At 40.7% G+C, this 13981-nt stretch overlaps 2 protein-coding genes across 2 annotated transcripts; one reads left to right on the plus strand and one right to left on the minus strand.

Annotated features, from left to right (window-relative positions):
- Window positions 1-636: 636 nt before the first annotated feature.
- Window positions 637-6086, plus strand: F4817DRAFT_358338 (MFS general substrate transporter; the record flags this gene model as incomplete). The annotated part of the gene is made up of 9 exons (XM_049306013.1): window positions 637-818; window positions 995-2328; window positions 3580-4059; window positions 4127-4128; window positions 4252-4553; window positions 4633-4915; window positions 4973-4997; window positions 5069-5255; window positions 5432-6086. The coding sequence occupies 9 exons, from the start codon at window positions 637-639 to the stop codon at window positions 6084-6086; spliced, it is 3450 nt and encodes a 1149-aa protein (XP_049159792.1).
- A 408-nt stretch (window positions 6087-6494) lies between these two features.
- On the minus strand, window positions 6495-8914 carry F4817DRAFT_358339 (pre-mRNA splicing factor component-domain-containing protein; the record flags this gene model as incomplete). The annotated part of the gene is made up of 2 exons (XM_049306014.1): window positions 6495-6824; window positions 6902-8914. The coding sequence occupies 2 exons, from the start codon at window positions 8912-8914 to the stop codon at window positions 6495-6497; spliced, it is 2343 nt and encodes a 780-aa protein (XP_049159793.1).
- Window positions 8915-13981: the final 5067 nt, after the last annotated feature.

Raw genomic sequence — 13981 nt, forward strand, 5'->3', positions numbered from 1 at the left:
TCCGATCTGTCTTAGGAGCGATTGCCTGATGTTTCGATATTATTACCTTCACCTAAATTTATTTATCGTGCTACACGCACGTTCGCGCATATTTTACGCATATTTTCGTCGTCCCTTACCTGCATAAGTCGATACAAGTCGATACATTCAGACGTTCTACCCACTATAGTCCACTGACCTACAGCGGTACCCAATGAACATCCCTGCAACTGTAACGTTTCTAGAAATCTACAGCCGCTGATTCGGCAGTTCGTTCTGACTCTTACCCTCTTGGAATCAAGTCACTTGAAACTACCAGCGAACATAAAGAACATATATACAGACACTCGTACCATATAGGGTAGTCTCGATTCGAAGCCGATTTCCGCAAACTTTCCTTCAAACAAATCTTAGAACATATATAACATCCTAATTCTATCCTCCATTAGAGCATACGTACTGTACTTTCTTTTAGTATCCGTGCCAGCTCCGTCCAAACTCGTCTAAACCCACCCGCCTCACTCTCACGACTTATCGACTTATCGTAGATATGACCTCGACGTCATCACGAAGTCGTCCTACTACTTGACTAACACAAAAATCGCGTTTTATACTCAACGACTTAGAAATTAGGTAATGGGCATGCCAAACGCAACTATGAAGTCCGGCGTTCAAGACTTCCTCGGGCCCCTTTCCGTTGATGAGGCAAAGGCGCATGCGTTATCACTTGAGTTCTACCGAACATTTCAGGATCTATCTGCCAATTCGTTGAACCAATTCCTCCCGACCCCGATATCTGAGTCAGTATTACGGCCCACCGCAGGTAGAGAAAAGGGACGGTATGTTACCATATAATTTACCCACCAATGCTATAATTGAGCGTTCTTTGCCCTTAAAGTTCCATCTGCTTTCGACCAGTAGGCTAATTTATAGTATAGATATTTAGCTATTGATATGTACGAATCCAGTCAATATAACATATATGCACCCGGTAGCTTGAACTAACAGCTAGCAGTGGTGGTACTAACTTAAGGGTTGGCTTTATTGAGCTACTCGGGAACGAAAAAGTCGTCGATGGCGGTAGTACCAATGGTGACTTGGAGACTTTAAACGGAGAACCGACGTCCAACATCCGTCGATTACTTGAGAAATCATGGCCAATCTCAGATGTACTTAAAAATGAGAATGCCGATTCGCTGTTCAGGTGGATCGGGGCTTGCATTGCAGAAGTTGTACGGGAAGGCTGTCGGGAATTTGACCTACCTCGCGACCAAGAACTTCCCATGGGAGTCACATTCAGTTTTCCAATGGTGCAGGAGACCTTAGCCGACGCAACACTAATGGCAATGGGAAAAGGATTCGCTATCACCTCTAGGCTACAGCTTGGGACTCATTTAGTCAATGGATACGAGAGGTCTAAGACTCCAGACTTACCTCCTATCAAAGTTGCAGCCATCCTAAACGACTCAGTTGCGACATTGGTCTCCTTCATATACCAATCTAAAGAAGATGAAACCCATAAGGCGGCAATGGGACTTATCTGCGGCACTGGTAGCAACGCAACGATACCCCTTAAGAGGAGCACTCTCCACAAGGACAAGCAACCCGGAAAAGTTAAAGTCCTAGATGAAAATTCAAGCGTTGACATGAAAATCGCTGTTAATACCGAATGGAGTATTAACGGAACAGCACCAGCCCTACGAAAGTTTGGCCTAATCAGTCAATGGGATGCTCAGCTCGACTCTGAAGGCGAGGCGCCTGGGTTTCAGCCCCTTGAATACATGACGGCGGGTCGATACTTGGGCGAGCTTGGACGACTAATGCTACTAGACTACCTCGAGAACCACCTAAATATCCCTTCGGATGCTTTGCCCACGCGGCTTTTAACACGCTTTGGCCTTACAACTACCTTTCTTAGTCATTTCCGCCCTCCGGTTGCAGAAATACTACTAGAGAAGCTGGAGGCCGAATTTCCGGAATCGACTGCTAAGGCACCTTTCCGGTGGACGGAAGAAATCGCGGATGTTTTACATAGGATAGCTAAGGCTATTGAAGTTAGGGCTGCCGCTATTGTTGCAGCAGCCATAATTGGATTGCTTGCTTGTGCGGGAGATATTCCTATTCGAAAGTCACTCCAAGATAAGACCAACAGCCATACCGTTAAGACGAAGCAACAACCCAAGGTAGAGTTGATTGTTGGATACACGGGTGGGTGCATCGTCCATTTTCAGGATTACTTAGCAGACTGTCAAAAGTTTCTCGACTCGATAATCCAAGCCGAGTTTGGAGACGATGCTCCTGTAAGTGTCGTCATGAGCCCTTGTCACGACGGTGGAATCACTGGGGCAGGTGTATTATGTGGTGCCTCTCAAGCGAAGTCCAAGGACGTTGACGTCTAGGATTTTAACATGATAATATAGACTAGGGATATTCCGGAGTTTGGAGAGGTATACGTTCACACTACCATGGAAAGGAATATCATCATGACCGCTGCATATCATGGCAGCAGCACAGGTACGCTCTTATGATAGAAAATCTCATACGCTAGAAATAGATATTACTCATATTTACACTTTGATAAGCTCCATTTCTGAGCACGCAATATGGCTTTAGTGCCGTGAATATCATCGAAGTGGGTATACTCAGCGAAAAGATAATTTAACTTGTAATATGTGCGCCAATCTCATTTTCTCGTCCAAGAAGAAAAAAAAAACTAGGGGCAAGGTAGGTTGAATACTAGAGTCTACCAAAACAATTGGCGTATGGGGGTATACGCTCTTTAGGGTTATGAAGCAAGGTTAGCGTTATTACATGGCGAGACTAGTTGACTGACTTATATAGTTAGACCACAAAGTATCTACATAGGTAGAAGTCAAACTACAAACTACAAACTACACCTTGGGGTCCGACCGAACAATGGTCACGCGGACGGACAGTTCTGGCCAAACGCTCGAGACCGAGGATCGGGCACTCAGCGGTTCCCCGCATAATTCGGAAACGATCTGCTGCCTCTCATAAAACCCACCGTCCACCAAGTCCGTCCACCAGTCCACCTTGTGCGCATAGTAGCAACCCGCACGTACCACGGTTGGCTTCTATAAGGGGCACCTATCCTGCCATACAGTGTATATAACATACATATCTTCAACATCCATCTATGTAGTTCCACCTGCAATGAACTTTTTTTTCTTCTTCTTTTCTATTCTCTCACCGACTCGTCTATTCCTTCTGTCTTAGAATTGTCGACTTTTACTTATAAATCTTACTTCCCTCTCTCTCTGGATGTGAGAATATCTAGGATATTAATTGTTCTGACGGTATCCTCTTTTCGGCGTCGAGGACCACTACCTAATATACTAGGTTAGGTCACTTATATCTACCTATCTAAGCAGGGCCTCGTTCTAACGGCGTCGGCAATTTTCAAATCCTAGTTAATCTCTCTGGTGGGTCGACGAGACTAAAACTTGCTACTATACTTAATTTCGGAAGAATAGTCCCTAGCGACTGGAATAATCCCCGAGCTATTCGCCGTCACGATGGGCGACGATGGCGAAGCTCAACCGCACGGAAATGGCTCCGAACCTATCACGGAGCGAACAGCTCTTTTGGGGGATAGGCATTCCCAAGAACCAAGTCCCATCGCGATTCCTCGCGGGGCAAATGGCAAAAGCGTCATCGCCGACGACGGCAGCGGGAGCGGGAGTGGGAGCGAAAATGACCTAGACCCGAATGAGTCGGACTTGCTGGTGGCGCGCAGCTTTACGTCGGGGGCGTCGGGTCTGGCGCCCGAATCCTTCGAGTCGGCCATGCTTCGGGGGCGTCGCCGATCTAGGAGCACGATGCGTCGCCGCCCTTCGATTGCCCGCAGCGTTACGTCGCCGCCGCCGCGGCCTACGCTGGATGAGCAGCAGCCTGACGATTCGCTGTCGAATGTTGTTAGCGACGATGAGGCTGACCTCGAGGCTGCTGATGTCCAGCTAAGGCCGGCGTATTTGATAGACACGGATAAGAAGCGGTTTGGAATCGTGTTCTTGAGTATTATGTTAACGCATTTCATTGCGTGTTTTGATGGGACTATTGGTATGTATAAAAAGGCATTTCGTATTATTATTTTCAAAATATTTGACTTGTAGTGGCTAATACTCAGTAGTAAGTGGAATAAACCCTTTCATTTCGACTCTCTTACGAGTGAACGTCGAAGTGTACCTTATATACCTAGGTATACACAACGGTAGGGTTGCAAAGCTAATACAAGATGCTTCAATATACTAGATGGCATCCTCACACCCGGTTATCACAAGTTACTTCCGCAGCTCTAATAGCGCTAGCTGGTTGTCGACTGCATTCCTCCTGACGAGCACGGCTTTCCAGCCCGTCATTGGCCGCCTCTCTGATACTATCGGTAGAAAACCGCCTTACCTAGCTGCTGTGGTCATCTTCGCACTCTCGACGCTGTGGTGTGCTCTTGCACAGAGCATGACGAGCTTTATCCTTGCGCGGGCTGCTTGCGGGCTCGGCGCTGGAGGTGTACTGGGAATGGGAAGTATTATTATAAGTGATCTGGTGCCTATCGAGTACGTCCCCATCTTGCTGTAAACGTCAATCAGAGACGGGAAATGGTCATCGTGAGCAGATTACTGACTAGAATGAAAGACGTCGAGGTTCATATCAGAGCTACGTCAACGTTGTTTATGGGTTAGCTTCAGCCTTGGGAGCGGCTTTGGGAGGATTCATGGCAGACAGCCTCGGCTGGCGCTGGGAGTTCGGCATCCAGGTCTTTCCTATCATTCTCTGCTTCGTGGTGGCTTTTTACGGCATCCCCGATGATCTCGGCCTGCAGGATAAACACCAGAGTTTTAAAGAGGGCATGAAGACGTTCGATTTCAAAGGATCTATCCTACTAACTACGTCTACTACGTTTTTGATCTTGGGAATAGTACGTAATGACCTGTAACGATTGATATAATCATATCTACTAACTGCAATTGTGTAGAACCTCGGAGGCAATGTACTGCCATGTAAGTAACAATACGCTTTCTCTAAGGAGAAAAGGGGTTATTATGGAAATATAGACTAACACACAGATAAGGGTCGCATCCGTTCATAATCGCTTCGCTCGTTATCTTCATCGTCTGCTTCCCGGCATGCCTATACGTAGAGTCAAAGCACGAACGACCTATCATGCCTTTAATCCTCTTGAGTAAATCCCCAAGGGCTAACATTATCTTCTCGAACTTCATCGCCTCCTTCCTACTAAACGCCATCTTGTTCAACACGTGAGTCCCCCCCCCATGCCCCATACCCGTTTTGCATTTTAACCAAATACACGCCTCAAAACCTTTATCAAGAGTACAACCCACATCGACCTAAAACAACACGAAGAGGAAAAGGGAGACAGAAGAAGAAAAAGAAAAAAACAGTGTAAAAGATCTAATAAGAAACCAACTCGCAGCCCCCTCTTCTTCCAAGCCGTCCTCCTCACCAGCGCCACCACATCCGGGCTCTACCTCGTCGTCCCCGTCGCCACGGCCAGCACCACCGGCACGCTCACCGGCTTCCTAATCTCGCACACCCGACGCCTCAAATGGCCCATAGTCCTCGGCTCGTTTCTATACCTAGTCGGCACCGCGCTCCTAGCCTTCATGCACCGCGGCTGGCCCAACTACGCGTACCTCCTGTGCCTAGTGCCCTCGTCCGCCGCCCAAGGGTTCCAGTTCCCAGGCACTTTTCTCGCCGTGCTCGCCGCCTCCGAGCACCGCGAGCAAGCGGTCGTAACGTCCACACTTGTTCTCTGGCGTGCCCTCGGCAGCGTCCTCGGCGTCGCCTTTTCGTCCCTCGTGCTCCAGAACGCGCTGGTGCGGTACCTGGCGGCGTTCGTCGTGCCGCCTGAGGGCCTGGGTCAGGATTGGAAGGACGCGTTGATAGAGAAGGTCCGCGAGAGCGTCGAGGCTGTTGCCGCGCTGCCGCCGGGCCCGGTGCGGGACCAGGTCGTTGCTAGTTACGAGGCGTCGATCCGACTTACCTTCCTGTGTCTCGTGGGGTTCGCTGCTATTAGTGCTTTATTGGTTGTGCCCGTCAAGCTGCCGAGGCTTGCGGGGAGGAAGTAGGATATTAATTGGATACCTAACCTATCTGTAAGCCAATGTTATTGTTAGGGTAGTTAAGTCAAATAATAGATTAGTCAAGAAAAGGAAAGGAAAAAAAAAAGGAAAAGGAGGGATATAGCAATTTGAGAGCTTCATGTTCATGCCTAAGCGCTTGATTCATTTACATGGTGTTCTGCATTCTCAATTGCTCTCGAACTCCTTTCATAGGCTTAGATGGGTTTTAATCTAGGTTACAATAGTCAGTTTAGGTATCCTTTGCTAAATAAAAGCCGTACCATCAAATGTGACTCCTCTCTCTCGACACTTCTACTATCCTGCAGTCAGTAGTAGTAGTAGTAGTAGTACGTGACTACGCGTAAAATAATGTACAATCTATGCAATCGAACCCGGCCCGTTCCCATGGTGAAATTAATGGTAGCCGTTGACGCCGTCCACTAAGGCGTCGAGCTCCTCCTTGGTTTGGCGGTACGCTTCCTGCGCCTCGCGCTCCCTGCGGCTGACATAGCCGACTTCCTCCCTCAAGGCCTCGAGTCGACTCCTGGCAGCGATCTCCTCCGACACAGCCAGCGTTCTGAATGCGCTGAGAGCGAAGTTCGCCTTTTCAAAGGCTTCGTATGCCTCACCCATCTTCGAGCGGAGCGTCTTAGCTCGCTGCTGATACCCGCCTAGATGGAGTGTAAGCTTCTTCTCAAGCTTGGCGCACTTCTCCACGGTTTCCATCGTAGAGTCTTGTACCGCCTGTAGAGAAAATATTAGTACGAGTTGCCAAATATATAGGTATGTATAAAAATTTAAGACCACGTTGGTGTACTCACATCGAAAGCGGCTTTCATCGCTACTACCTCCTCTTCCTCGTCATCGTCTTCGTAGCAACCCAATCCAAGGAGAAGCGCGTTGCTGCCTTCTCGCTCCCAACTTGCCTGGATCTCCTCGGGTTTAGGCTTATTATTAACCTCCATAAGGATCTTTAGTCGCGCCTCAGCCAGTGAGGCGTCATCGATCTGCTGTATTTGGGTAGGACCAACGCTAGATTTAACACCTCGTACCGGGAACTTCACCGCATCATTCGCAATGAGTAAAGCAGCCTCTTTAGCAATTTGAGCCTCGATGGGGTCGGAAATCGAGGATGCCTGTTGGATAAGGGCCTCGAAGTTAACAGATTCCGGTCGTGGCAATTGTTTTTGCATCACCTGGGTCCGTCTCTTCCTCTCTAGTTGTTCTTGGGCTTCCCTGATAGCACGCTCCCGTTGATCCCGCACTTCAGCATCCTCTTCGGTCTCGTCCATTACCATAACTTCTCGTTGGTCCTCTGGTATTTCAAGCTCCCATTCTGTTTCTTTCGGTTTTGGTAAGGAAGCGAGACCATACTTAAGCTGATGCTTCATTGATAAGTCTCGGAGTCGTATATCATTAGTCGATCCCCCTACCAGGGACATATCCCCATCGCTAGCGTTCAGCGCAAAGCTATCCCTGGGAGTCCGTAGTGGTGTTTGGCCGGGCCTTCGAGGCGTAGCACCGACTTCATTTAGGCCGGTACGTAGAGGCGTAGCTAAGGGATTAGGTGTTGACACGACTTGCTTTCGGGGGGTGGCACCTTCGAACCCCGTCGAACCGGCCCCCTCTTGGAGATCAACATTCTCCCCCCCTAATAATGCCGACTGATTTTCAGTAAGCGCTCGGATATTCCTTATTTCGTTGGCGACCCGATCTTCCTGCGGCGGAGCCATGGGTGTTCGAATCGGCGTTTGCGAGTTTAAGGTAGAGTAGGTGTTTACCAATCCCCTAGTCGCGTCGTTCTCACTGGCCTGAGCAAGCAGGTTTGCTCGCTCGCCCATCATACCCATCTTGACTATATCCTCAAGCTCGCCATCGCTGACTTGGGGGGATGGAAGAACGAGCGCTCGCCTCTTGCTGCTTTGCTCTGCCTCCCGAATCTTTTGCATCTGTCCGGCCTTCAAGGCAGCCTGCATGGAGGCTGAAGGGGCATCCTTATCATTTTTCCGTCTCTTCCTTTCGGCCTCGTCATCTTGTTCACCTTTACGCTTGTTCGCAAGCTGCTGCTTCCGAGGATCGAAAGCCGCTCGTTGCTTCTCGTTTCGTGTTTGTTCGTCCGCAGTATCATAAAAACCTTGAGCGGGCGCTTTCTCGAATGGGATGTCGGCATTGTAGTCCATTTGCCCCTTCTTACGAGTTACCACCTTGATGTTGATACCAGCGGTCTTGAGTTCCCGGCGTTTCTGTAAAGCAGCAAGACGACGCGATTCTTCTTGTTGACGCTCTCGAGCTTTCCGCTTTGCCTTCTTTCCTTGCGTGTTAGCCAAGCGAGCACGCGCCTCGCTTAACATCTCTTTCTCATCCTCGTCGAGATCGATGGTATCGGGTTTCGCCGGTTTGCTCTCGGGATCTGGATCGACCTCGCCTGGTCGTAGTCTTCGTACATCGTCGGCTGTGGGTGCCTGGGTCTCGCCGCCTTCAGGACCGGTTAGGCCAAGGCTTGAAGATTCTCGTTGCTCGGCTTCGTCGAGGAGTTTCTGGTAACGTTCCAAACACTGGTTTGCAGTGCGGCCAACAATAGGAGCGATTGTCCGCCATTGAGTTGGCATCAACTTGGCCAAATGAAGCAATCTCTCGTCCTCTTCCTTGCTCCATTCTATCTTTTTGATGCTGGGATCGAGCCATTCGTTCCATCTGGCTTTGCATTGTTTAGGCGTCTTTCGCGGTAGCAATGACGAGACACGCGCCCATTGATTTAGACCATATTTAGAAACAGAAACTTTGAGGATTTCATCTTCAATATTAGTCCACACTCCTCCCTTAACAACCGGCATCCTGATTATATTCGCGTTCGGTGTCGCGATCGTAGACGTTGGGTAGTAGATGCTTTGAAGTAGCCAGCCTTGTTGGAAATTCCTTGTTGCGAAGGCGACGGATGATAAAAAGCCTTGGCGCGAAGCTAAGAGCTGCGATAAAAGCTGCAGGTGGGTACCTAGGTACCTAAACTAAAGAAGCACCGGTAAAATATCGGGAAGTTTAGTATACACCTCCACCTTTTATACCGTATTTCTACATACTTGCATATATGGCATATATAAATATTCGTACTTACATAAATTCTTATTATCGCATTCCGTAACTTTAACCCTTTTTAATTTTAGGAATAGGTGACTTTGTTTAACTTTTTACTTTTCCTTTTTTTTTTCTTTCTTTTAAGTCTTTAATCCACCTTTCTATCTGATATATAATATCTTAAATTATATTCCTCTAGTTTTTCTTTCAGTAGTCTTTTTAAATATTTATATGAAAAAATTAAGTTTATTTAAACTGTTTAAAGTTATTTATTTTTTAGTTTTTAAAAATAAAAATCTTTAATAAATTATAACTTTATTATTAAAGCCTTTTTAATGGAAGTTATTACTAAAATTAAAATTTTTAAAATAAGTATTTTTATTTTAAATTAATAATATTTAATTAGTTTTTATTTAATTAATTTTTTAATATTTACAATTTAATAATAATATAATTTTTTGTTTTTAATTTAATTAACAATATTTTATTATTTATATTAACTTTTAAATTTTTAATCGTAATTAATTTATTTATTACTTCGGTTTTTAAAGTTTTTTTTTTTTTTATGATAGTTTTAATATTAATAAACGATAAATTTAGGTTTGGTAAAATTTTTTGCTATTTTTTAAGCTTTATATTTATTAATGCTGTTTTTAAATATTTAGTTTAAGTTTTGGTTGTAATAATTTTAACGATAATTGTGTCAAGTACTTTATTAACTTTTTTAAATAAAAGTTGTGTTATAAGTTGCGTAAATAATTTATTTACCGCAATTAATTTCCGGGTTAAAATATTAAACTTCTGTAAATTAAAAGGCATTTTTAAATTAATCGGTATTATTTTTTTAGTAAAATTTGGCGGTGGGAGGTTAAAGCCGTAAACCGGAGTTACCGGGGTTTTAGCGGTTTAATTTTGGAATATTAATTGGTAATTTAACGGCTTTTTACAGTTTTTAAGATAAATATTAATAACTTTCCAATTGGCAAGGATATTTTTAACTGTTAAGCGTTTTTTTTGTGTTATTTAATAGGTTGTAAAAAATTTTTTTTTGCTAAAATTATTATTAAAAAAAATAAAGTATATTTTATTTAATTTATAATAATAGTTTTATTTAATTAACGAAAATATATTTACGTTAATAATTTATAATATATAAAATAAATATATTAAATAAAAGATTAAATAAATTTTATTAATATAATATTTTTATATAAATTTTATTGTTATATAATTGTTATAATTATTAAAAATTAATAATTGTTATTAATTTAAATTTAAAAGTTTAGTTTTAAATATAAAAACTTTTTATAATTATTTAAAAGTTATATTATTATTAGTTTAATTGTTAAAAAATATAATAAAGTATTAGTTTATAAATTTATTATTGTTTATATTAAGAAATTATTATTATTATATATTTTTTTTTATAAATATAATAAAAAAATTTAAAAATTAATTGTTGTTATTAATGTATTTAATTAATAACGTTTATATATAATTTCTATTGTTTTTTACGATAATATATTTTTTATATAAGTTATTAAAAATTATACCATTATCTCCGATATTTTTTATAATCTTTATTTTGTTAATGTTATAAAAATAAATAAATGGGATATTGGTAATTTATAAATTTTAAAACTTATTAAAAAAAATATTAATATTTTTAATAATAATTTTGTTAATTTATTTATAATTAATTAAACAAGTTTTAATAATTTTAATTTAAAAATAACGGGTTAAAAATTGTTTATACCAATATTTATTAAATAATAAAAGTTATTTATTACAGTTAAATAATCTTTTTATAATATTTTTAAAATAATATATTAACAATATATAATTAATTTAATTTAACATAACGGCCCACGCAATTAATTTATTTTTTTAATATTTTAAAAAATTTTAAAAAGTTTTTAAATATTTTTCCCGTATATTACGGTTTAAAATTTAATCTGTAAAGTAATGTTTTAAAATGTGGTATTTTTTAAACGTTTAACGGAAAGATTACCCGTTTATAATAGCGTTTATTATTATTGCATAACGTAATTAAGTTAAAAAAATAAGCATTTTAAAATTGCTAAAAACTAAGGAATAAAAAAATAAGTTTTATTTTTTAAAAGATTAAAAATTAATTGATTTTTATGGTAAAACGTGTGTGGATTTTAACGCGATTGCGTTGCGTTTTGGTAATGGCCCCCACTAGGGGGGCCCCAGTAACGGGGTCGCAACTTAGCTTTAAGCAATTAACTAGTGATAGATTACGGAAATTATGGAATTATAGAGGATAATCTACGCTTAGGCAAGTTCTTACGTATATGTGGTTAATCAGATTAACTTAATCTTGAACCCAGGTCAGAGCTAAACATGGATGACAAGATGGCAATATAGAAGTTCTTAAAGTTTAAAGTTATATGAGACATCTAGAACAAAGGATAATTTCAGTATGTATAGTTGTTTTTATACCTTCCCAAGTCCTCCTAGTGATAGAAGTTGAGTATCCTCGACAATATTTATCGGGATAATATGATTGATCTACATTACCATAAGCTAAATTCGTGTAACAAATAGCCATCGTCGGCTTCTACTTATGTAAATGGCAGTATTATTCCTGCATATTTACTTCCTAAATTCATTACTATAACTAGGTTAAGAAAGATGAGGTCATTGCCGCAGTCTCATGAAATACTCAGATATATCAGTACAAAGTGTGCATGCCGTCTATATCGCCTGTTATAATCCGTGAAAGGATCCTAGAACTACATAAGTGAGGAATTTCTTGTGCTTAAATGTGTTTCGTCAAGACCTCGGGACATTATAAGCTATCAAGAAAAGCCTCTATCTATAGATTCATGTTCTTCGAACGAGAACTAAAAGGACTAGCGGTGAATTGGGTACTACTATTTGTTATGATTCATCAATATTTTAGAGTAATAGTAGAAGAAGTTCCTTACAGATCTTATCTTGCGGTTTCTCAACGTAATGTACGACGCAGCGAAAAGGGAAGGTGAAAATGGCTTTACGTTTCATACAGCCCTCGTCATCCATCGGAGTATTTACATCTATGATCAACGCTGGACCCGTAAGTTGCATGGCGCAGCAACTACATAGTATCCTGATCACATACATACCATATACGACTAATAGCGCGACTAATGGTCGGTCTGCTTTGCATGCTTACCTCGTTGACATTTGTCTACCTCTCCTTATGAGCGAGTCTCCTATCTACCTTTTATTTCCTCTTTTATTTCCCTATTTTCCCCATTTAATTCGCCTCGAACTTTCGTCCGGTTTACTTTATATTTATCAGCCAACCACATAACATATTTTAGCCGCTCAAATCCTTATAGAGTAGCCTATATTCTATTTAGTATTTACGATGCTCTCATGTACAAGGGTTATCGTGACCTGTTATGGCGTCCCACTAAGATACCGATAGGGGATCTCCCTATTGGGAACTAAGGGTGGTTGGGGAAAAGCTTGCAAAGACCGAGAACAGACGTTATTGCCAACCCTTGTACACTCTGTGCGGTATTCCCTCAACCCTCGCAAACACAAGCACATGGGTTCTCCCCTTGACTACATCGAAATGTGCTAAAGTCATATCTAGCTAAGAAAAGCCAAATCGAATTCTCCTTTGGTCCCTAATACCATATACTAACCCTATCCGCTCCGGTCCTTTACGTTCATCAAGGAGCTTTATACTATAACTATGCTATTATCTTGATCTTACTTTTTAGTAGTGATGTTCTTTTTTTTTTTTTTATAGACGGGAAAAGGTGGAATATCTAGGATGAGTAAAGACGAGGGACCTTGTATATGAATAGCTGTCAAGGTCTTCTCGGGTTTAGCAAGGGTAAAAGCCTAACGGGCAATTGCGGGAGTTGTCAACTGGTACGACCCACTTGGGAGATGATATGAAGAAACATAAGGAAGTGATGGGGATGATGACCGTATCATTTGCCCAATGGGCGAACTAAATATGTGGATTTGTTTTTACACACACTAAGATACATTTGAGACGGAACAACACAGATCAAATCCTTCACACGCTCTTACCTAGAACGATTAGTAGAAGGAACTGTGGGGTGACCTACCCTAGAAGTACGAGCATCTTCAATCCGCAATATATTGCCACGAATTCTTGCAAAGGACAACACAAACAACAAGGCGGGGGCCCTTGTTCAAGTATGTTAATCTAAACAGCAGCCCAAACACAGTTTAAGGCAAGGCTGTATTATATAATTTATTAAAAGCAGGATAATAATTAAGTATATTTTTTAACAACATTATGATAAATGTGTTAGTTAGTTGTTATATTTATTAACATTAAAACAAAAAAAAAGTACGTTTTATAAACGTTTTTATAAAAATACGTATATTTTTATTGTTATAAAATAAATCATTTTATAATAGTTATATTTTATAATAATTATAAAATTTTTAAAAATGCGTTTAATTTATTTATTAATTTAAATTTATTTATAATAAAGCTTTTTTATAATTTAATTTTTAATTTAATTATATTATTTTATTATTTAAATTTTTTTTTTTTTTATAATATATAATTTTTAATTTAATTTTACGCGGTTATTATTATATATAATGTTAAAAGTAAATAATTAATTTAAAACATATCGTAATATTATTAAATTAATTACATTTATATATAATGTTACATTAAAAGTATTTAAATAAAAAAAAACTATAATAAAACTTGTTAAAAATTATTTAAAATTTAAAAAAATTATTTGGTTTATTAAATCGTTATATAAAATACATTAAATTATACGCCGTTATATTTAAAATTTAAATTATTTGTTTAACGT

Source organism: Daldinia loculata, assembly GCF_022478755.1.
Source record: "Daldinia loculata strain CBS 113971 unplaced genomic scaffold F4817scaffold_20, whole genome shotgun sequence".
NCBI lineage: Eukaryota > Fungi > Ascomycota > Sordariomycetes > Xylariales > Hypoxylaceae > Daldinia > Daldinia loculata.